We start from the raw sequence: 23,384 nt of genomic DNA, 5'->3' as shown, positions 1-23,384 counted from the left end.
GGGAGGAGCTGGGCCGGCTCCGCCGCAGCAGGTGGAGGAGCTGCCCCTCGGGAGGGCCGGCGCGGGGCCTCATTTCCTGCCATGCGGTGGGCCCGGGCTGGAAGGAGTCCCGGGGCACGCTCGGCGGGCCGGCCGGATCTCCCCGGGGCGTGAGGGGGGAGAGCGCCGCCTCGCCCCCGCCGCATCTCGGCCGGATCTCGGGAGAGATGCCTCGGATCTAGACTCGATGTTCCTGCCTGGCAGCAAGCGCCGTCTGCAAAGGCCTTTTTCTGCCTTCTCGGGCCCGGATCGGTGGAAGTGCCCGGGAGCCGAAAAGATGTCTCCCAGCATCAAAAACTTGGACTGCTTCTCGCCCATGTTGTGCCACTGCAAAGTCGCTTGCAGCAGCAGCACCATGTCGCTCATGTTCGGCTGTAAGGTGGGTTGGAGCCCCTGCGGGCGCCCGGGAGCCGGGCTCAGGTGGGGGGGGGGAGCTTCTTCTGGGGGACGGTGCCCTGCAGTCGGGAAGCTGGGTGCGAGCCGCATCTGCCAGAAACACGCCGCTAATCAGCATGTGACCAGTTTGTTTACTCTCGCTTCCCCCTCCCCCCAGGTGGACAGTTCCGCCGCTGAGAATCCCTTGGTGTGCAGTTGGGGAGCTGCCTCCGGCCCCTAGGGGGCTTGTGCACTCTCTGGGAGCCAAGCGCCTTCGGTTTGCTCGTGTCCTTAAAGCAGAGCTGCCCTGTCTCCTTCTGGAGTTTTAAGACAAATAATCCTTAGTCGCCTTTTATAAAGGTTATAGATCCTATCATTATGTAATTCTGTACATTCTGAAATGATGCAAATCTGACAAGTATTGGAAGCTGATTATTTTCTTTTGAAAACTGACCTCTTAATTTAGTTTAATAATACACTAGAGGGAGTTTTCTAGTAGAATTCATTATATGTAGAATGAGCTAATTTAGTGTTATTTTCCATATAAAATGATTATTGATTTTTGTAAAGCTGAAACTTTTTAAAAGCAGCTGGGAAATAGAGAACAAGAGTCCTAGAATCTCATTCAATTGTATGATTTTGAATTAATGAGTTTTTTCCTTAAACTAGGAATACTTTTTCTTGTGAAAACTCATGTTCCAGGTGAAAATTTTGTGTTAGACAATTATGACTGTTCCCCTGCTAAAATTTCTGAAATTATTTAAGGTAAAGAAATGTGGAATACAAATACGATGTTCTAATTAACTAATTTTGAATCAAACCAGGACCTAATTCAAAACTAAATTTTTATGTTAAATGTAGGCTTTTTTTTTTAAAAAGCTCAGATTGGATTTCTTTTGACCTTGCTTTTTATCAAGGACTATGAGATAGAAAAACTTGGCCCGAAGGCTGACTTAACATTTCTTTTTAAAAAGACATTTTTTCGTTTGTAAAGGGGTTCAGGTGGCTCATTTTAAAAAATCCCTTTATTTTCATAAAGAAAAAAAAAAGAATTTTGAGAACCTCGCAAGTCATTTTATAATATCAGTGCTGTGTTTTAGTAATCACTTATTCAGATACTTTTATAGCATAGGTATTATTGAAGTCTTTGTCCTAATGTCCTTCTGAGTGATATTTGTTGTGGGTCTTTGGGCTCTGCCCCGATGCTTGATATTTCGGAGGAAGTCCATGGAATTGCCTGGGGTTGACCTCCCAGATTCCCCAAAGCCAGTGCCCCCTAGTGGAACAAATGAATCTCGGATTGGAAGAATTACCATTACTATGATCATTCCTCTGGCTTGGAGCTTTTAATGGTCGCACCAAGTTCAGGAAAGGTGCCCGATTTAGAATTAGCCACAAATGGAATAGATTTCAGCTTGTTGGTGAAATACATCCCCACCCTGAGTAGTTGGGTTTTCTGTAAATCCTCATTGTGATGAGTTTAATTTGTCTTCTGGCATCGAGGTTTGGCTTGAACTCAGGACAAGTGGACAAAGATTCTGCTTCAGATGGTCTTATCTCTTTATGGCTAGTTGTTATTGTTATTCTGCACTCTGCCTTTGTGATAAGTACATCTTGCTTTTATTTTCTTCCTTTTGTGTCTTTGTGTTCTCAATTACTTATCCCTTGATGGGGCTTATTTTTTGATGAGACTTGGATTTAAGTTTTTCTGCTTGCCAATTATTTCTGCCGCGCAGGCCACCTATTAAGCTTTCACAGTTTTGATTTCTTTCTTAAGCCGTACAGGATCATCCTGCTGTGAGTCCATTCTCTCCGAGGAAACTTCAGTGTCCTCTTGACTTATCAGGGCCAGTTTAACACTCCCTTGATTTGCCGTGTTTATCCATAGATGTCTGCACTCCCTTAGCTGCTCTGGAGGCCTTCTTACCATTTGTTATCAGTGTCTTCTTGCTGGCTTATTTGCTTTTTCTTGATGCCTTGAACTTAGTTTTCTTCCTTCTGAGATCTTTAGCCATTTCAGGATTTTTTCCTTGAAAGCTCCTGTTGCTCACTTTCTGCCTCCTTCCCTTTTCAGTGTGGTTTTCCGAGGGGTTGCTCCTCAACACCTTTCCAGCCCCCTCCCTTGATTGTAATCCAGTTATCATTCACTATCTTCAGGCTTCCTCAGATGACTGGTGGGGTTCATGGAGACCTGACCCCAGCTGGATGCCCAGCTCTGGCCCTCTGATACTTAATTCTTGGACTGAGTCCTGACCCCTGTCCTTTTGCTGTCTTACACTGAAGAACATTACCTTTTGGATCTCTGTGGCCCCTGGGGTGGGAGTGGGGTGGAATGGGATTTTATTTCATTTGGCTAATTGAGATCCTGTTCTGTGGAGGCAGCAGAAATTGCTTTCTGTCTCATCCATAATTCCCATTTCGGATTAGTTTGATATGTTTTTGGGGATTTCTCCCCACCCTAGCCCCTATTGTTAATATGCCGCAACTGTCTTGTGCCGTCTTTGGGTATTGGAGGAAGAAGCATGTGAGGGAAGGGGCAGAGAAGGGGATCAGAATTTAGGCCGGGCCTCGGGTCTTCAGGTACTTGGGCTCTGATAGAGGAATTGAAAAGCAGGCTGGGGAGCCTCCAGTCAGAGGGACCGTCGGTGCAAACCGCTGTTTGTGGGCCTTGGTTTTGCCTGGTTCCAACACATTAGACACCAGGGTCACTGGCTACGTGGTCCTGCCACAGAACCTGAGGGCCCCGTGGGCATCCCCCTGCAATGTCCCTGGCCCTCTTGGAAAAAGATGGACAAAGCTGCAGGAGGGGAGCCATCCCCCACCTTTGTGAGGAGACTTTGTGGGAGGAGAGGGTCCTTCTATGTCGGGGTTCAGGTGGTGGTAGGCCAGTTGCCTTCATACACCTTGGTGAGTTTCTGCAGGTCAGATAGCCCCGCATGGGGGCACTGGCAGGGAGCAGGGATTATCTGGTCCTTGTCTGTCCCTGCCTGCTGGATTCTGCCCTGGGCAGGATGTGCCAGCCTTACATGGCATAGCTTTCTGATGGAATTCTCCGTTGTTCCACTTCCGATTCCAGGCTCTGAATCATCTGGAAGCACCTTGTCCATAGCAGCGGCGTGTCAACTGGCTGGGTGGGGTCACCCAGAGTGGACATTCAGGGGCCGACTGGGATCAACTCAGGATCCCAGGTCAGACCCCGCCCCAAGAGTCCGGCCTTTAGAATGGGAGTCCCAGAAGGACAGATGTGATGGGGGGAGTGGCAGAATGGGTCAGGATGGGTCATTCTCAGTCTGCCCCTCCCTCCACCTGCTGTATTTCCATCGTCAGACCTGGGAGGAGCACCTGCTATGGTGGGTCTGATTTGGAGGAAGAGTCTGCAAAGGAGATGGTGAAGGACTGGGCAGAGGGAGTAGCAGGGGTGGGGAACCTTGGAGGGATAGATGCTGAGCAGGTCCCTGGGGAAGCTGCGTAGATGGTGCCCCAGAAGGAGCCAGGAGATGGGGAGCAGGGGCGTGGCTGGGGGTCTGGCAACCGGCGCTGGCGTACAAATGCTAGCCAAGAGGGACAGCCCCTGCCCCCGAGGGAAGACCACCCCTGGCCAGAGTTGAAAGAGGTCATCTTGTGGAGGCCGCTAGGTAGTGAAGACACGGGCGGATTTGAGAGGACCGAGGAGAAAGCAAGGGGGGCTCTCACAGGTGAGCCCACGTAGTGGACAGAGTGGGCCATGTGCTCTCTGATGTAGGGCTTCACGGAAGGGGGCACTCGGCTTGGATGGCGGCGGGCTTCCTGCCCCTCGGCACCACTCTACCCTGGGCGGCCGGGGCAGCGCGCTCCCAGAGTAGAGGGTGTTTGTGTGATGCTGAAAGAAATCAGGTATTGAATGCCCCTGGATGTGGGCATAGTATCTGTTCATCTTGCCTCAGCAATGAACCCCGATCCGCCTCATGCTGTCCTGAATGCCAGGATTTCTACCAGCTGGATACTCAGGCAGCTATGGCCTGGAAGGAGAAGACATGGGTGAAGTACACAGAGAACACAAGTTGTTCTGGGATAATAGTGAGACTCTGCTCTCTGACACCTACTCTGAGTCAGAGGATCATGAGGATCACCCACAATGGCCCACTGCAGTGGCTGCTCAGCACCCCAGCGAGAAGATCCGCAGTGATGGGGAAATCTTGTGTGGAATGGAGAACCAATCCAGGAGCTTCTACCAAAAGAACTTCAAAATCTTCAGCTTTCAGTTCCTGAAAAACCAGCAACAATCATTGGATTCCCTGAGATGAAACAGAAAGAGAAAAGCTTCAAAACAAAGGAGATTTAAGAAGCTTCTGACACTGAAAGAGCATGGCTGACAATGAGACTGTTAAAAGAACTTTTAAAATCTTCAGGAATCATTGGATTTCCTAACGCAAGATGGGACTGTTTTAGTTCTTGAAAAACCAGCAACAATCATTGGATTCTTTGAGATGAAAAATTGTTGATGAGACTGTTGCAGTACTTCAGAGCTTACAGGAACTATTGGCTTCCTGGCACATGAACTAATGGACAATGGATTCCTTTTGGACTATTTCTAGGACTTATGGACATGTATAAATTCTCATGTTGATTCATGTTATTTGTTACATTACTACTAGCCTGTGTTATATTGCTATGTGCTTATGTGTTTTATGTAACTGCAAGAATCATTGGATTTCTTTTTTTTTTTTCATTTTTTTTTAAAATTTTTATTTAATAATTACTTTATATTGACAATTGGATTTCTTGAGATGAAAAATTGTTGATGAGACTATTGCAGTACTTAAATTTTCATGTTCATTCATGTTATTTGTTACATTAAGACTAGCCTATGTTATATTGCTTTGTGCTTAAGTAAATTATGTGTAATGCCTCCCATATTGATGGATTTATGTATGCCATGTGTACCCGTTTCAAGTGAGCCCCTTCAGAAACCCGCTAATCTGATTTTACTTCCCATTTCCTTTGGTGTTTTCATCTCCCTTCCTGAGGTGTCTGGCAAGGCGTGATTACCTTTTTGGGGTTCTCACCTCCTTGAGAAGTCAGGGAAGTCATGACCACCTATGTTCTAAAACAAAAGAAAGTGGGAGATGTTGGAATCTTTACAAACTGTTAACTGATTAGAGTTGATAGATTATTGATCTGATCTTACAAGAAGATGTTTTGGGCCAGAACCTGAAACAAGGTACTAAGTAGAACTAATTGATACAATGCTTGTGTTCACACCTTTACTCATTGGAGTTCACACGTTTGGGAGATTTCAGGGTTTACTATGAGATATCCAAATTCACACCTCCCTTGAAGCTCTTAGGGTCAGAGAGCACTATGGGAGAAAACCCATAATCCCTCTCTCTGATATATAAAAAGAAAGCAGAGCCCCAATTAGAGAGAGATTCATTCCATTTTCTACTTGGCTGGCTGGTGGCAGAAGAGGGTTCAGCTGAATTAGATTGGAAAGGAGCACTCTGGGCCAGACACAGAGCACTCTGGGAGAGCCAGAAGCCCTCTCTCGGAGGCAAGAAAGATTCATTACAACTTTTACCTTGGTGCTGGCTGGAGGCAGAGGAAGAAGCAAAGGACAAAGCTGCAAGAGCTCTTAGAGAACCAAACAGAGAGATAGGCCTCAACTAACCGGGCTATATTGGAGGCAATAAAAGATCTGAACTTTTATCACCTGGCTGCATTTGGGGTAATTATTGATCTGAACTGCTACTAAGGCTGCCTCCAGAAAACCTCCCTGAGAAACCTGCACCTCTCCCCCAGAGAGAACCATCACATTGTTAGGTGCCTAAGGATGTCCCGAAATGTGGCCTAAATTGAGGTTATCCTGAGTTTAGGATGAAAAGCTGGTTTGGTTTCCCCTCCCCCCATATAAAATGTGGGAGCTCAGTGACCCAGCACCTTGTGGTCATCACTTAATTACCGTTATCAGAGAGCTTGTTGTTTCCCAAGGGAGATCTCTAGGAAGTTATGTAACCACCGGCTCTCTGATGGCCAGTGAAAAAGCGGAGGGCGGCCTGTCCCTTCTGTGGGGGGGGCTTGGGCTCCCGGGCAGGCGGAGATGCTCCTGCCAGCCCCCTCCCCCTTGTTTTCAGAAACTAGGCTGGCAGCTGGGCTGCTCACGGCAGACAAGCACCATTTTGGAGGTTTGGGATTCTTGTGGGGATGGCGGCTTTGGAGGTATTGCCTTTCCCATCATGATTTTGTCAGGTTTTAAATATTGAACTTTTTAAGAAACAGGCTCATTCCTCTGGAGTAAACTTTCAAATTAATAAGAGGTATTCGCCTACTGGACCTGGGGCAGATGTGGCGTGACTCAGGCAGAATACAGTAAGCTCCTTCTTTCTGGGGACTCTTCCAATTAAAAAAAAAGTCTGCATGGTGAATGTATATTTTCAGCTGAAACTGCAGCAGATCCCAGATTGCCCAGTCATAATTTTAGCTTCCTCATTATCATTGTTTCTCATTGTAATTACATTCTTAAGATCTTACCATGTCTCCTGGGCCAACTTCTTGGGTAGAATTTTATTCTGAGAGAATCTCCTGATAGAGTTGGGTCTGGAGTCCGGGAGATTTGAGTTCAAACCTTCCTCAGATCCTGACTAACAGTGTAACCTGAACAAGCAACTTCACATCTGCCACAATTCACACCTTCAAAATGGAAAGAGTAAAAACCTTCATCACCAGGGTCTTTGAGAATCAAATTAGGCAGCATTTAGGAAGCTCTTTGCAGATTGATTACAGGGATGACCGTGGCACGTGGAAACGAAACAAGCACCAAGAGTTGGGGTCTGAACAGAAGGCCACAGCGTGAGGCGTTTGTGACAGAGGGGAGGAAAAACCAATTCCCACCTTAATGGGAATGGCAGGGGAGGAAGGATCGTGGAGATGGCCAAGGCAGCGTCCGGTCCCTTAAGAGCTGTTGAACATCGCAGAGCTGTCTGCTCGACCTCTCCAGGTCTGGCTGCACCATTCTCAATCTGGTGCAGACTGACGGCGCCGTTCTGGACTCCCAAGGACACCGGGGAGTCCAGCCCAGGGAACAAGCCCGCATTACAGCAGCTCACTCGATCCTTTGTCCACAATACATCCAGGGCTTCCTGTGTGCTCCAGACCCTCCGTGTGAAAACTGGACAGGTGGAGGGGCTCACCCAGCGTCCAGGGTGTTGACTCGAGACCTGCAGCCCCCACATAAGAGGCCTTCGCATGCTCCCTCTCCCCATGTTGCCCCTTTTAGTTTGGCTTCCACGTGGCTGGCCCTGGGCCCTGCTTGTTCCTCCAGTTGCTCTTGCTGCTTCTCTGCCCCTGACCCCTACAGGCCCTTGAATTTTGTGCCAGTGGGACCCCCTCCCTGCCCACTTCTTTCCCCGTGGGCTTAGCAAATGGACACACAAGTTGCTTTTCATAGAAGTCTGACGGTTCATTTAAGGAAAGTGCCCCAATTGTGTGTGTCGTCATCCCCCTCGCCCTCCGCCTCATCTCGCCACTCAATTCACTCTCGGTCTTGTTGAGGAAGGTTTTGTTGTGTACCAGCTATTGTGCTGAGAGTTCAGGCTACAGAGAAGGGTGGGGGTCCCTGCTGAGATGGAGCAGGTCTTAGGGACCCGTTGCCTTGGCGACCCAGAAGCGAAGATGTGTAGAGTTACCCAAAAAGTGGAGCGGGAGTGGGTGGTCTTTAAGAATAGCAGACCCTCCTGTGCTGCAAGTCTCACTGGTGACCTTTCTGACTTGGGGATTTTCCCAGGTTCCTATGACGAAGGTGTGGGCAACCTAGAAGGGCACCACGGGGTATGGGCAGCAAGGCCCGAGTCCAAACAACCCAGCAGACATTGCCCAGCCAGCTGGGCATTTCATCTGTAAAATGAGGATCAGAGTTGTATCAAATGAGACTTTATTTTTCCAAATACATGTGAAGATAGTCTTCAGTATTCATTTTTGTAAGACTTTGGGTTATAGATTTTTGCCTCTCCCATCCCAAGACAGCAAGCAATCCGATATAGGTTATACATGTATATTCCTTTTAAACACATTTCCATATTTGTCATGTTGTGCAAGAACAATCAGACCAAAAGGGGGAAAAGCCACAGGAAAAAAAGAAATGGACAAAAAAGATGGAATTAGCATACTTCACTCTGCATTCAATATCTATGGGTCTCTCTCTGGGTGCAGATGGTGTTTCCCTTCCAAGTCCATTGGAATTGCTTTGAATCACCCCTTGACTAAGAAGAGCCCAATCCATCAAGTTGACTATATAATGAATTTTGTAGGGATAAAGGTGAGATGTTTAACTTGGGCTAAAAATTCATCTTCATAAATAAAGGATCAGAGTATTGCTGGACTTGATTTCGTCTGAGAAAGATCTGAGAGGGTTTTAGTGGAGTTCATAAGTATTAAATGCCTGCTCTATGTAAACTGCAGTTCAAGGAGAAGAGACCAAACATTTTATTCAGAAAGTGGAAGGGATCAATCATACAGTCCTTTGCCTTCATTTGATTCTAGTTGATTTCTTTTAGAAATAATTCATACTAACCTCACTTAGTTTGGAATTTTGTCCTGATTCTTTTCCAGAGCCTTAAATCTAGGAGATTGCTAATCCATGGCAGATCCCAAAAGCTTCCCCCCTCCATCCCAACTCCCCACTTTCCCATTTCATATAAATTTCTGTTTTCATAACATAATAGTTTTTTGTCCTGCCTTCAAGTCGTTTGACTGTTTAGAACACTTTCATCGGACCTAATCGTGATTCTAAACAAAATTCTGATTTAAAAAACCTCTCCATTCTCTGAAAAATACAGCAGCTACAAGTATAAAAATTTCACACGGTGTTAAACATAGCATGAAATGGGAATGATGTCACACTATATATACTATTTTGGTACAGCCTCATTGGGGGGTGCTGCCGAGTCTAGATTCTTGAAGGCTTTGCCAGTGAAGTTGACACTCTAGCACATTTGAATGTGTTGGGAAGGCTTAAACAACAATGACAAAATGGTTTGGGGGAAGAGATTGCTAAGAATTTTCTAGTCTCTGGGATTTCTGTCAAAATAAATTTATTCTTGGCATGCCGAATATGAGATCTATATTGATAAATGGAAATGTGACTTCTGAAGGAACCGAATTTTGGCCATCTGGACACTTAAACTGTCAGTGGAACCATCAGAAGAAAGAAAGTTACACTTGAGAGTGATTCACAGACTCTCCTTGATGAAATATTGTCCACCAAAATTCACAAAGAAACTTCATTTTTATGAAGTAGTAAGCATTTTTGAAAAGACCATGATGAAAATAATTTTACCTTCTGGGCCAATAGCTATTACAGAAGTTACAGAGGCAGAGAAATATCTCTGAAAAACTCAGCAAAACCTCTAAAATCAAATCCTGATGGGTGTTAAGACTTAGTGACATCAGGGCAAACTAGAATTGGTGAAAAATTTTGGAAAAATGCTTCTCCAGTTCTCTTATTTTTTCATATCACTTTGTAGTCATATGATGTGCTTCAAAAATTTTATTTTTAAACCAGCAAAAAGAAGACAGGAAAAACATTACACATATTTTAGTCAAAACATTTTCACATTACCTCAAACAGTATTTGTCTCTCTGCTCTTAAATCTTTGACCGCTGTATGAGAAGTTGGATAGTAACTTTCCTCATTAGTTCTGGAATCCTGGTTGGTCATCATGCTGAAAAGAGATAGCACAATAAGTATTTCCTCACATTTACCTACTGTCAGTTGTTTCTTGGTTCATGGGTACCCCTTTAACTTCCCATTCTTTGCCACCTTAAAAAGAACTACAAATATTTCTGTATGTCCTTAGAATGTTTGATTAGGATTAATCCTGTCTTTAGTCAACCGTCTTAGTGATGTCCTCTTCCCTCTTCTCCTCTTTCCTGTTGAATAAAATGTATTTCTGGATGTACATGCATGTGTGCACACACTTGTGCGCGTGCGCACTCGTGCTCAAGTCTTTTGACTAATTCAGATGAGAGTGAGTGTGATGACCACGTATTTAAAATCAGCTGGTGTCAGGAATTCAGGTTAAGGAAAAAATCTTCAATCTTTATTGAAGTGAAGAGGTGAAGAAGGATTGCGATAGCAATATGGGCAGCTGCAACAGGAAGCCAGCTAGCAGAGGGGGATCGGAGGTGAAGGGCGGTCGCGATAGCAATGCGAGCAGCTGTGTCAAGACACTAGCCAGCAGTCTCTCTTTCTGCTTCCCTTTTCACTCTCCTGCCTCCACCCACCAAAATCGTCATTTCCTATACAACACATCAGGACTTGCACAAAGAGTGGGCAGGTGCCATTCTTTCTCCAAGCTTATATATTAATAGAGTATGGTCCAATTGCTATTTAGCCTCATGCTTGGGACCTCAGTGCATCAACTCAAGCCTCAGCCCATTACAAGTGAGCACCAAGGGCCAGCTGCTCCCCTCACCTCATCCTCCTTGTTTGTAGAGTCTGTTTTTGTACCCTGGTTGTGTGAGATAATTTTCCCATAACTACCATCCCAGTTTTTACCCCTCACCCTCTGGTAGTCTTCTTCCCCTCTCTTCCTGTTCTTTAATTAAGTTCATCCAGACATTCCAGAGCCTCCAAGGCCTAATGGGACTCCCTCGATGAAGCCTGGCAGTGGTGGAGACCCGAGGAGGCATGTCCTTTCTCCCCCAAGGGAAATATAAGCAGTTTGCCCTTCTTGGTCTTTTATCATTTTTTATTCATGTTGACTTTTTCATGGTCCTCTTCACACTTGTGATTATGTTTGAGTTTTTCCACACTGTCTTTTCATCTGGAATGATTAGAAGTCTTCTCTTTCGTGAAAGGTCCACCTGCATTCTCCTGATAGCTAATTATTGTTCAGTTTTTCTGGGTATCTTATTCTTGCATTGGATCCTTTGCTTTGTGGAATATCCTTTTCCAAGCTCTCCACTACTTCAGAGGGGTAGTTATATTATACTGATGGCGGTTCCTTGCTGCTTGAATTCTTTCTTGTTGGCTACTTGTAGCATTTCTTTTTCTTTGACTTGGAAACTTTAGATTTTGACTATGATGATCCTAGCAGTTTTCATTCTGGGATTTCTGTTTCCACTTTTCCCACTAAGAGATCTGGGAAGATCTGAAATTTTGATGTCTAGTTCCTTATAAGTTTTTTTCTCCTTGATCTGTTTTCCATGTCAGTTCTTTTTGCAGTGAAATATCTTACATTATCTTCTATTTATTTTTTAGCTTTTTGCCTTTGACTTAATATTCTTTGTTAATAATGACTCCTCATAGATTTACTTCTTTCTTGGTCCATTCTCATTTTCAGAGAATTCTTTGGACAAGGTTTCATACCTCTTGTGCTAAGATATTCATTTTCCACTGATTTCTTCTGTAGCTTTTGGGGTTTTCCCCCCTGCTTTTTTTTTTTTTTTTACATCATTTTTCATTTCATTTATAAAAACATTTTTTAAAAAATTCAAACTCTTGGGGGAGGGGGGAGGGAGAAGGAGGGAAAAGTTGGAAAAAAAGGTTTTGCAACTGTCAATGCTGAAAAATTTCCCATGCATATATCTTGTAAATAAAAGGCTGTAATAAAAAAAGGAAAAAAAGAAAAAAAAATTCAAACTCTTTTCATTTCCCTCAGTATTTGAAGTTTGTCTTCCTTTGAGACTTTGCCGGATGGAGTCATTGGCTTATGTGTTTGTGTTTTGGACATCCCTGTCATCCTCATGACTTTTAATGGCTCCATTTGTTCCCTCTTAGCCCGTTGGGAAGCTCTGCTGGTTCCGAGTCTCTGGGTTTCCTGCCTTGGTTATTCACCTGATCAACACTCTAGTGTACTTTCTTTTCAGTACCCAGAGGACCAGCCTTGATGCAGATCCCCCTTTGAGGCCTGTATCTGTGACCCGGGGCTGGGCAGGAGGTGACAAAGCTGCCACTTGGCACTAGCTCTCCAGGCATGGTGTGACCTGTAGCATCTAGGCCCTTTAGGGGTTCTCCCCAAGGGGTGATCCCTCTCTGTATGTTTCCTTAGGCCACCTGGGGCTGAAACAGGGACTCGCCATGGTTTTCTAGATCTCTTTGGAGATCTTCTCCTTTGCTGTATGTACTTCTTCCAGATCTTCCACCATCTTGGATCCATCTTTAATTTGCTTGTATATGCTTTTTTGGTTCCCCTTTTCTATATATGTGTTATTTCCCCTGAGAGAGGGGTCTGACTGTGGTTTTCGTCTCTGTGTCCTAGAGCTCATCTTGCAAGACCTTGGCACAGAGCAGACCCCTTAATACTTGCTGATCGATATGGAAGCAGGATGATGTAATAATATCAGAGCACTGACTTTGAGGTCAGAAGACCTGAATTCCAGTTCTGCTTCTGATGCTTATAATGCATGCTACTTTGACTTCCATGCTTCTCAGTTTCTTTATCTCTAAATTATCTAGTTTGAACTAGATCTGAGATCACATCCAGTCTCTGTGATCATTCAATAGGTTCTTTCATTATATTCACATATGTTGCATCACTCCAGAACAGTAGAGTCTTGACCATGTCTGTCTAGTGTATAGGTGAATTTGGAAATTCTTCATGAATGAATGAGTTAAGCCTTCATGCCTAGATCTTAAGAATATCTTAAGGAAGGGAATCAGGAGCCCTTGGAAATGGTGGGTATCAATATTTTTAAAAAGTGATTCTATTTTAGCTCTTAGAGGTAACTGGTTGCTTTCTTTTGGAGTTCTGCCCTGTCACCTCTTAAAAATAGTCAGTCCATCACCTATAAAAACAGAGGTCATGGTCAGTATTAAAAGTAAGAAAGAACTATATTGAAAAGGTAAGAGAGCTGACCTAATCATTGCTGCCCACACTGGATGGATAAAAGAATGGACATTATCAAAACTGAAACCATTTCCTAAGAGAAAAGTAGTAGAGGAAAAAATTGGAGAATTTACAGAATCCTTTGTGTAAAACCCAAATGAAGCAAGTATCCTGAGGGCATTTATGGATGAAGCTCAGAAGTTGGGCTCCTCTGATGGACTGAGGTTGTTTTTGAAAGATTCAGATAGGAGAGTGGATATTTGGGTCCTTGGTAAGGGGAAAGGAAACCCTGATTATAAAGCAGCACCTCCACCCACAGCGGTGTTTCATTGCCCACCTGCTCCCTTACACTATCATCATTACCTTCATGCCCCCACACTATGTTATCACCCCTCACGCTATCATCATCACCCCTCTCCATGCTATCATTGTCCCCCTGCTTCCTTACTACCACCACCCTTCCTCTTCCTATCTCTCCCCCCTCTCCCCCCCATCCCTGTCATCTTCATTAATGCTCAGACTTTTCAGGAGTTGATGTATCTCACCGATCTAAAGACCTTGTGCTCTTTTTCTCTAAACAGAGTGAAATCAGCTTAATGTAATCACATGGTATTACCGTGACCCACAGTGGCGGATCATGGTCTGCTAAGCACTCTTAAGTCCTTCCTCTGGGGGATTTCTGGTATCCCAAGTTGCTAGAGGCAGAGTCGAGCCCCTCCTGGCCATGGGCTCCTACTTGGTGTTAGAGAGGTGCAGACAGGCAGCAGGAGAACATCCCCCGATCTGGCGCCCGCTGCCTTCTCCTTGCCCGACGCTGCTTTGTCGCAGACGCGTGGTGCGGCCCTGGGTTACACACGTGTGCTCTGCATTGCGTGTGGGCAGTGGGATCCAGAGGGCCTGGATTGGGGTACCTATGCAACCCAGATAGAAGCTCTGAGATTATTCTGAATGGCATTCCAAACATAACTGGAATTAAATGTATTCCCTGTGTCCCTCCTCCCCTCCTGCAAGAGATTGTCGGTGTTTCAAAATTTTCTTTTTTTTTATTTTGCAGAAATATAGATATCAAGATGAAGATACTCCTCCCCAAGAACACAGCTCTCCAAACATTACCAATGAGGTGACAGGCCCTGAACTGGTTCATGTCTCGGAGAAAAATCTGTCAGAGATAGAAAATGTCCATGGATTTGTTTCCCATTCTCATATTTCACCAGTGAAGGTAGAGTTTTTAAAAACAAATATTTATCATTGTTCTATGCTTTATTAATTTTGCACTAACATTGCTTTTTTCAAATATTTGCCAGAGCTGATAGAGAAAGGAATAGACTTAGGTATCAGAACCTGTGAACTCCCTTTTCAGATTTTTGCTAAAACTTCACAAGAAATTTGAATTTTTCATGTTCAGAGAATTAATTTAGCACCTAAATCTTTCAGAATGTCATTCATTTTAAAATAGTCCTACATTCCATTATTCATAAGTGTTGTGTTTGATCTATGATAATGATGTTGGTGTTTCAAAATACTTGGTCTCACTGTCTTGTGCCACCTTCTGGCATCCAGTTCATCTTGAAAAGATTGGGTAGCTAGTGTCTGGGGCTGGGTTTGAATTCAGGTTCTTCTTACTTCCCTGTTGCTGTATTCATTGGGCTCCCTAACTACCAGAAAAGATGGTATTTTTAAAAAACAATTTTGTATTTATGATTTCTGTTTAGTTTTCCCAGTATCTCTCCCCAAGAGCCATTCCATGTGACAGATATTTTTGTCTTTTTTTTTTTTTTTTAAGGAAAAAAGCCAATTTATTGAAAATTCACAAACATCTGCCATGTGTGACACCTGTAAGCAAGTGGTAGTTTGGAAGTTGCACTTGATCTTTGTAATTTAATTTACTTGTGAATTTTTGATGTATCCATTGTTCTTCCTAATCACATTGTTTTACTGTATCTGTTGTTTTCTTGGTTCTGCTTCCTTCACTCTGAATCAGTCCATAGAGATTTTCCATGTTTCTCTGTATTTCTCACATCATTTCTTATATATACCAATATACAAGGTATGAGGTGAAGCCTCAGAGCTGTTTTTTATTTGCATTTCTCTAATATTATTGATTTGGAGCATTTCCCCCCTTGTTGTTATAGATATTTGCCATTATTTTGAGAACTATTTGTTATATTATTCATATTCTTTGATCATTTAGATGTTGGTGAATGGCTGCTGTTGATTGCATGTTTACCTTGGATACCAATCCCATATCAGATAAATTTGATCCAAAGATTTTTTTCCTTTATGACTACTTCCCTCCTTATCCTAGATGAATTAAAAATGCTTGAACAGAAGCTTTTCAATGTCGAGTGATCAGAATGATCAATTTTGTCTTTTTTTAATGGCCTCATTACTTGTTTGGTTAGAATATGTCTCTTACTTATAGCTGTGAGAGGTATATGTGAACTGTTTCACTTCTAATTTTTTCATGTATGATCTCTAAAATTAAGGTAACACCTATTTAGAATACATTGTGAAGGGTGATGTAAGGTGCTAGTCTAAGCCTAATTTCTGCCAGATTACTTTCCAGTTTTCCCAGTAGTTTTTTTTTAAATCAAATTGTGAATTTATCTCTGATAACTTGCATTTTCCACTTTTATCAAACTCTGAATTGTTAAGTTCTATTGTTTCTATATCTGCCTTGTCTATTCTGTTCCATTGCTATTTTTCTATCCCTTAACCAGTTATTATATGGTTGTGATGACTATTACTTTATATCTTAGTCTTCATTTCTTTTTTTCATTTCCTTTGATATTCTAGAGCTTTTGTTTTTCCAGATAAATTTTATATAGCCCTGTAAAGTGTCACTTGATAATTTGATTAGTGTAGCGTTAAAAGTGTGAATTAATGTTGGCAATATTGTCATTTTTGTTAAGTTGGTGCTGCTTAGTCATGAACATTGAATATTCCTTTGAGTTCGTTTATTTATTTATTTTTATGGAGTGCTTTATAATTGAATCTATACAAGTCTTTTGCATGTTTTGGAAGCTTGATCCCCAGAAGCCTTTAGTAGATATTTGGAATGGGATTTCCCTTTTTCTTGTTTTTAATTGTCATTTTGCAATACTGTTGATTTTTGAGATTTATTTTGTAATTGATAGTGTAGCTGAAGCTATTATCTCAATTAGTAGCTTCACAGATTTCCTGAGGTTTTCCAAGCAAGCTGTCATATCACAGTGAACAGGCATAATTTTATCTTCTCCTCACCTATCTTTATTATAAAAATTGCTTTCTCTTATCTTATTTCTAGTGCTAACATTTCCAGATCTATATCAGATAGAGGTGAGCATCCTTGCTTTATTCCTCTATTTCTTTGGAAAAGGTTCTACTCTATCCCTGTTGCATAGAATGTTTATTTCTGGTTTTAGTTGTTTTTTATGATACTTTAAAAAAGGTCCATCTATGCCTAGGCTCATAGCCATAGGGAGAGTATTAGCTTTGGCAAACTTTTGCTCTATCTTCTGAGATGATTATGTTTTGGATATTGTGTTTTCATGTGATTTGTAATTATGGTGGTTGTTTTCCTAATGTTGAATCATCTGTGCATCCCTGATGTAAATGGCCCTCGATTCTACTGCTTGGTTTCTTTGGTAAGTTCCTATCATCTGTTTGATAAGATTGGTTTGAAATTTGTGTGTCAGTATTCAGAAATGAGCTTGTAGTTTTTCTTGGTCTCGTGAAAGGATTGTTTCTCAATTTCTGAGAATAATTTCTGAAGTGTGGCTAAAACCTGCCCCTTCAAAGGCCAGAGAGAATTTGCCTGTGAATCCCTCAGCTTCAGGGTGTTTCCCCCGGGTGGTTTCCTTTTACAGGTGGCATTTCCATGCCCTCTGTGCCAGTCTCCTGGCGGCGGCGTGTGGCTGGCTGGGTCTTGCAGCTCAGATTTCCTTTAGGATTTTGGATCCTGTCGGGCCATCACCGGGACTGCTGGGCTGCCTGAGGTTTGTGCCACCACCCTCATTTTCTTGTTTATCCCTGAAATTTGAGGTCAAGACAGGGAGTTGTTTTAGAAGGGATTTTTTAAAACAGCATTTTCTCTCAGTGCGCAGCCAGCCACTAGATGGCGATGTCACAAAACGGGCCTTTAATGAGTTGCTGCTGCTCGCTGACACGGACTGTTTACTACTTTTTAAAGCTAGAGCCGATGTCATGCCATTGGCCAAAGAACCATTGAGGGAAGGTTGGGGAGGAGGGGTTGTAGCTAAACAGAAGAATTCCTAGGGAACTATAAATTGGTGCAATTCTAATCAGGAAATTTAGCTTAAAAAAACCACCTCCAAGGGTCACATTTATGAGAGCTTGTTGTATGGAGGGCCCAGGGCTTGGCCTTAGGAGGGCTTCCTACCCTGGAGCAACTCTCCCACATCCCCCAACTAGACCTGGACATCTCAGTCCTGGGACTCGGGCCACCAGTCTCCTTGTAGACTTTTTGCATTGGTCTGACATGCTTTTCAAAAAAATTTTAATGAAAAGTTTTTGTAGAATTTTATTTTTCTAGTGACACGTAAAGATACTTTCAGCATTCTGTTTTTTTGTAAGATTTTGAGTTCCACATTGTTTTCTCCCTCCCTCTTTTACTTCCCTTTTCCCAAGACAGCAAGCAATCTGGTACAGGTTATACATGTGTGGTTGTTTTAAACTAATGTCCCTACTAGTCATGATGGGAAAAGAAAAATCAGAACAAAAAGGAAAACCCAAGAGAAAGAACGTGGAATCCCTGCATTGCTGAGAAGCACTCAGGTGTGGTGTTTTTCTTCTTTAAAATAATAGGTTCTCTCTGGGAGAGAGCAGGTTTCTCGGGGAGGTTTTCCGGAGGCAGCCTTCGTTTCAGTTAAAAGTAATAATCACCCAAATACAGCCAGGTGCTAAAAGATCAGATCTTTTATTGCCTCCTCCAAAATAGCCTGGTTAGCTTTTCTTAGAGGCCTATATTTCTGCTTGGTTCCAAGAGCTCCCTCCGAATGTCTCCAAATACAAAGGTTTGTCCTTCAGCCTGCAGCCAGCCAGGTGGAAGTTGTAATGAGTCTTTCTTGCCTTCGAGAGAGGGCTTCTGGCTGAACTCACTTGACGCTCCCCTCTCAATCTAAATTCAGTTAACTCCCTTGACTGGGCTCACTGAAGCTCTATTTATGCTCCTCCGAGAGAGGGATTGTGGGATACGAGAGAGTGGGATTATGGATTTCCTCCCAGAGTGCTCCCTGGCCCTAAGAGCTTTAAGGGAGGTGTGAATTCACAAAGTTACACAGCTAACTTTGTGAATCTCCCATACTTGTGAATTCCAATGAGTAAAGGTGTGAACACAAGCATTATTATGTATCAGTTCTACTTAGTACCTTGTTTCTTCTGGCCTATAACATCTTCTTGTAGGATCAGATCAATCATACTGAACCAGGCTAAATTAGATAATTATTGTCTCTATCAACTCTAATGACTTAACACTTTGTAAAGATTCCAACACTCAGGCTGGCACGTGCAGTCTGGCTGCTCCTGGGGCCGCTGTTTGTCCTGCTCCTCCCTGTCATAGCTCCGGAGTATTCCATGACATTCCCGCTTCCCCACCCAGGCTTCAGGTTCTTGTCGGTGCTGGTCCTGGTCCTGCCCCTGCCCAGCCCACTTGGAGTCGTAGCTCCCCAGGAGGCAGAGGCGGTCAGGTTGGCTCGGGGGAGGTCCAAGCTCCCAGAGCAAAGGCCCTGTCCTTCATCCCTGCACACAGCCTTACTTTGAGGCCACTTGGACCTCTGCCTGGGCCTTGGCTAAGTCCCCTGACCTCCGTGGAACTCAGTTTCCTTTTATGTAAAATGATGGAGGGCTGACCTGGGTGGGCTCCAAGCCTGTCAGTGAATCCAAGGTATGAAGGAGAGGGGAGGCCAGCTGAGCTTCTTGGAGGAGGTAAAGCCTGAGCTCAGCTTTAAGGGGAGGGGGTACTTTCAGGCCCAGGGAACCTGTGGGAGTTTCCTACTGTGGGGGAAGCTGTTTTGGAAAGCTGGTGATACAAAAGAAGCAGAGGCTGAGATCACTGTGGACCTTGGTGAAGGCTAAGGAGGGTCATTGGGCATCGTTGATGTGGTGTGAAGGTGGAGCTGGGAAATGGAGAGCCCCTTCCTCCCTCCAGCCTTCCCAGCCAAAAGGCACAGAGACCTTTCTCTTATGCCACGTCTCAGGGGCGAGTCCAGCCTTTCTCCCTTTCTCTCCAAGGGATGCTCCTCGTCATGGCTGCGTGGCTCTGGACATGTGACGTATTCCCATCTGCCTCAGTTTTCTGAACTGCAGAATGGAGATGGCAGCAGTGCCCACTGTCAGGAGGCGGCAGCCACCCCCAGGCCAGCTCAGAGGAAGAGGAATCTACACAAAGCAGCCCTCAGAGACAGCAGGGGGTCTGACGGCTAAAGGCCCCTCTGCTGTCCCAAGGATGCCGGGCCCAGCTCTGCTGAGCGGATGGGCCCAGGTCTAGGCTGCAGGGAAACGCCTGGTAAGGGCTGGGCCCTGCTGCCCGTGGTTTCAGGTCTGGGAGCCCTCCCTGTGGCTTCAGAGCAGATGGGAGAGCCCAAAGTAGAGCCCCAAGACAGACCTTGGCAAATAGCAGGAGGAAGGACTCGAGTTGGGGCACAATTCTCCCTACTTGAGGGCTGCCACTTGATTACACTAATAACTGCTACAACACAAAATAAAACAATAAATAAATAAGTAAACACACATGAGGAAACAGAGGGAAAGAATCCAACCATAGATGGCTACTCTGGGGATAGAAAAGAGTTCAATATAACTGAAAAAAGCCACTCCTTTTTCAATGGGAAACATCAAATTGTCCCAGGCACAAAAAGGATTTTTGGGAGAACTTCAAAAGGACTTTAAAAATCAAGTAAGAGGGATCCAGGAAAAATCAGAAGAAAAAAGAGCAATTCAAGAAATATATGGAAAGAAAGAACGGGAAAGAGAATAAAAAACCTACAGAAGAAAATAATTCCTTGAAAACTAGAATTGGGCAAAGGAAAGTTAATAATGTTCTAAGACACCAAGAAATAATAAAACAAAGCCAAAAAAATGGCGGGGAAAGTAGAACAGAATTGGAATTATTTCATCAGAAAAACATCCACTCTGGAGAACAGATTAAGGAGAAATAATAAAAGATTAGTTGGACTACCTGAAAATTATAATAAAAGAGAATAAATCTCAGTACCATGTGACAAAAAATTATCAAGGAAAATTGCTTTGAAGTTCTAGACCAAGAAGGCAAAATAAAAATAGGGGGAAAAAATCTACCAAAAGAGAGCTCAAGAGGAAAACTTGCAGGAATATCATAGCCAAGTTTCAGAGTTCCCAGATTACAGAGAAAATACTGGAAGCAACAGGAAAAAAAAAGGGGCAATTTAAATATTATGGAGCTTCCATACGGATTACATAAGACCTAGCAGCTACCGTTTTAAAGGACCATAGGTCTTGGAATACTCTTTATTTTGTAGAGCAAAAGAGTTGTTTACAGCTAATGGAAACTTAACCAGCAAAGTTTGGTATAATCCTGAGAGGGGGGCAGTGATGAAATGAAATGAATAAAATTAGACTTTCAAGTTTTTTTGTGACAAAAATGCCAAAACATAAGGGAAATTTTGATATCTAACCTCCAGGATAAATATAAGGTAAACATTAAAGATCCAATTATAAGGGACTCAATAAATTGTTTACTTTATACATAGGAAAATATTAACAGTACTTTTATGACTGGTATCATTGTTGGGTCGTTTGAAGAAAGATTTGGTCTGAGATGAATATGATTAAAAAAATAAAACTGGAAGGAAAGAAAAAGGAATAATTAGCTCATAAAAATGAGATATGAAAGAAATTGATAGTGAAGAAGCTAATGGGGGAAGGATAGATAGTGCTGGACTCAAATTCTCATTGGGAATGGGTTCAAGAAGGAATAGCATACACATTTGGAAGAGTAAGAAAATTTAAATTCAGAAAGGAACAAGAGTGTAAAGGAGAGAAGATAAGGGAAGGGCAAGATAGAAGATAAAGGTAAAAAGAAGAATGTAAAGTAGAGGAAGGAGGAAAGAAATTAAAGTGAGAAGGATAGTAGGGGGAGGAATAGGAAGGAGGAAAATAACACAACAAATAGTTGTAGCTTAGACTTGGAATAAGATAAATTCACTTATAAAACAGCAACAGAGAACAGATTTAAATTTCGATTTCAACAATATGTTGCTTTCAGGAAACATAAAAATGGGAGATACACAAAAAAGATAGAAGAAAGGGCAGGAGTAGAATTTAATATGTAAAAAAAGCAGGGATAGTAACCATAATCTCAGATTAAGTTGAAATAGATTGCATCAAAAGTGAAAAAGAGAAACTACACTGTGTCAGCAGTATTATTCAGTCGTCTTTTAGACCATTTAAAACAACTAGACATTTTAAAATATCTGAGGGTATATCTGCCAAAACTGACACAGGACCTTTATCAATGAAGATTAGGTTTATTCATAAAATTTTTTTATACAAACATATTCAGATCTAAATAACTGAAATAATATTTATTGTTTATGGATAAGTGAAGCCCATGTAATTTAAAAATTTTTTATATTAAAGCCTTTTATTTTCAAAACATATGCGTAAATACTTTTCAGCATTCACCCTTGCAAAACCTTCTGTTCTAAATGTTTTTCTCCCTACTCCCTCCCCTAGACAGCAAGTAATCTAAGACCATATAATTTTTTGAAAGCTTTTTATTTTCAAAACATTTGCACAGATAATTTTTCAACATTGACCCTTGCATAGCCTTGTGTTCCAAATTTTCCCTTCCTTTCCCCAACTCCCTCCCCTAGATTGCAAGCAATCCTATAGGTGTTATACATGTTAAAATATATATTAAATCCAATATGTGTAAACATATTTATACGATTCTCTTGCTGCACAAGAAAATCAGATCAAAAAGGAAAGAAAATGAATAAGAAAATGAAATGCAAGTGAACATCATCAAAAAGAGTGAGAATGTTATGTTGTGGTCTACACTCAGTTCCTACAGTGCTCTCTCTGGGTGTAGATGGCTCTCTTTATCCCTGAACAATTGGAACTGGTTTGAATCATCTCATTGTTAGAAAGAGCCATGTTCATCAGAATCAATCATTATATCATTGTCTTGTTGCTGTGTACAATGATCTCCTGGTTCTACTCACTTCACTCAGCATCAGTTTCTGTGAGTCTCTCCAGGCCTCTCTGATATCATCCTGCTGATCATTTCTTATAGAACAGTAAGATTCCAATACATACACATACCATAACTTATTCAGCCATTCTCCAACTGATGGGCACCCATTCAATTTCCAGTTTTTTGCCACTACAAAAAGGGCTGCCATGAACATTTTTGTACATGTAGGTCCTTTTCCCTTTTTTGTGATCTTTTTGGGATACAGACCCAGTAATGACACTGCTGGATCAAAGGGTATACACAGTTTGATAGCTCTTTGGACATAGTTCCAGATTGCTCTCCAGAATGGTTGGATCCATTCACAACTCCACCAACAATGTATCAGTATCCCAGTTTTCCTACGTTCCTTCCAACATTCATCATTATCTTTTCTTGTCATCTTAGCCAGTCTGAGAGGTGTGTAGTATATCATATAATTTTTAATGTGTTATTTTATATATCTAATCTTTTTATTCAAATTCATCCCAATTAAATTACTAAAAATTATTTTATTGAATTAGAAAAAATGGTGAAATTCATTTGGAAAAACAAAAGGTTAGAAACTTCAAAGAAATGGGGAAAAGTTGTAAAGAAAGTAAATTCAGCAATATGAGACCTTAACCTATATTATAAGATGAGAATATTGTTGAAGTGTAAAAAAGATAATTTTGATCATTTTAAATTAAAATTTTTTGTAATTAAAATCTGTCTATAGATACAGAAAAATAGAAGAAATATATAAAATTGGGAGAAACTTTTTCATAGTATCTTATAGGATGTGGATTGGAATTGGAATATTGCTGTGGTATAGGAAATGATGAATTGGTTGATTTAGAAAATCATGGAAAGACTTGGACTTAGGAAGGAAGATGCTGTTCACTGTTAGAGAAACATGATACAAGGAAATAAGCATAATATGGTCTTATGTGTACATGTATATGTGTGTATATTTA

General features: G+C 42.4%; 1 protein-coding gene across 22 annotated transcripts in view; it reads left to right on the top strand.

Annotated features, from left to right (window-relative positions):
• The window catches only part of DLG1 (discs large MAGUK scaffold protein 1), a 149,634-nt gene that overhangs the window by 38,433 nt on the left and 87,817 nt on the right, over positions 1-23,384 (top strand). For 20 of the 22 annotated variants that reach the window (XM_051991567.1, XM_051991560.1, XM_051991559.1 and 17 more), the window contains one exon: positions 14,272-14,436. In XM_051991567.1, coding sequence (XP_051847527.1) covers positions 14,272-14,436 — 165 coding nt within the window. Of the gene's footprint in view, positions 1-42; positions 419-14,271; positions 14,437-23,384 lie in introns of those variants that run through there. The other 2 variants (XM_051991570.1, XM_051991564.1) reach the window with 2 other exon arrangements.

Source organism: Antechinus flavipes, chromosome 3 (assembly GCF_016432865.1).
Source record: "Antechinus flavipes isolate AdamAnt ecotype Samford, QLD, Australia chromosome 3, AdamAnt_v2, whole genome shotgun sequence".
Taxonomy (NCBI): domain Eukaryota; kingdom Metazoa; phylum Chordata; class Mammalia; order Dasyuromorphia; family Dasyuridae; genus Antechinus; species Antechinus flavipes.
Note: the sequence above shows the minus strand (reverse complement) of the source record. Positions and strands in the feature narration are given on the sequence as shown.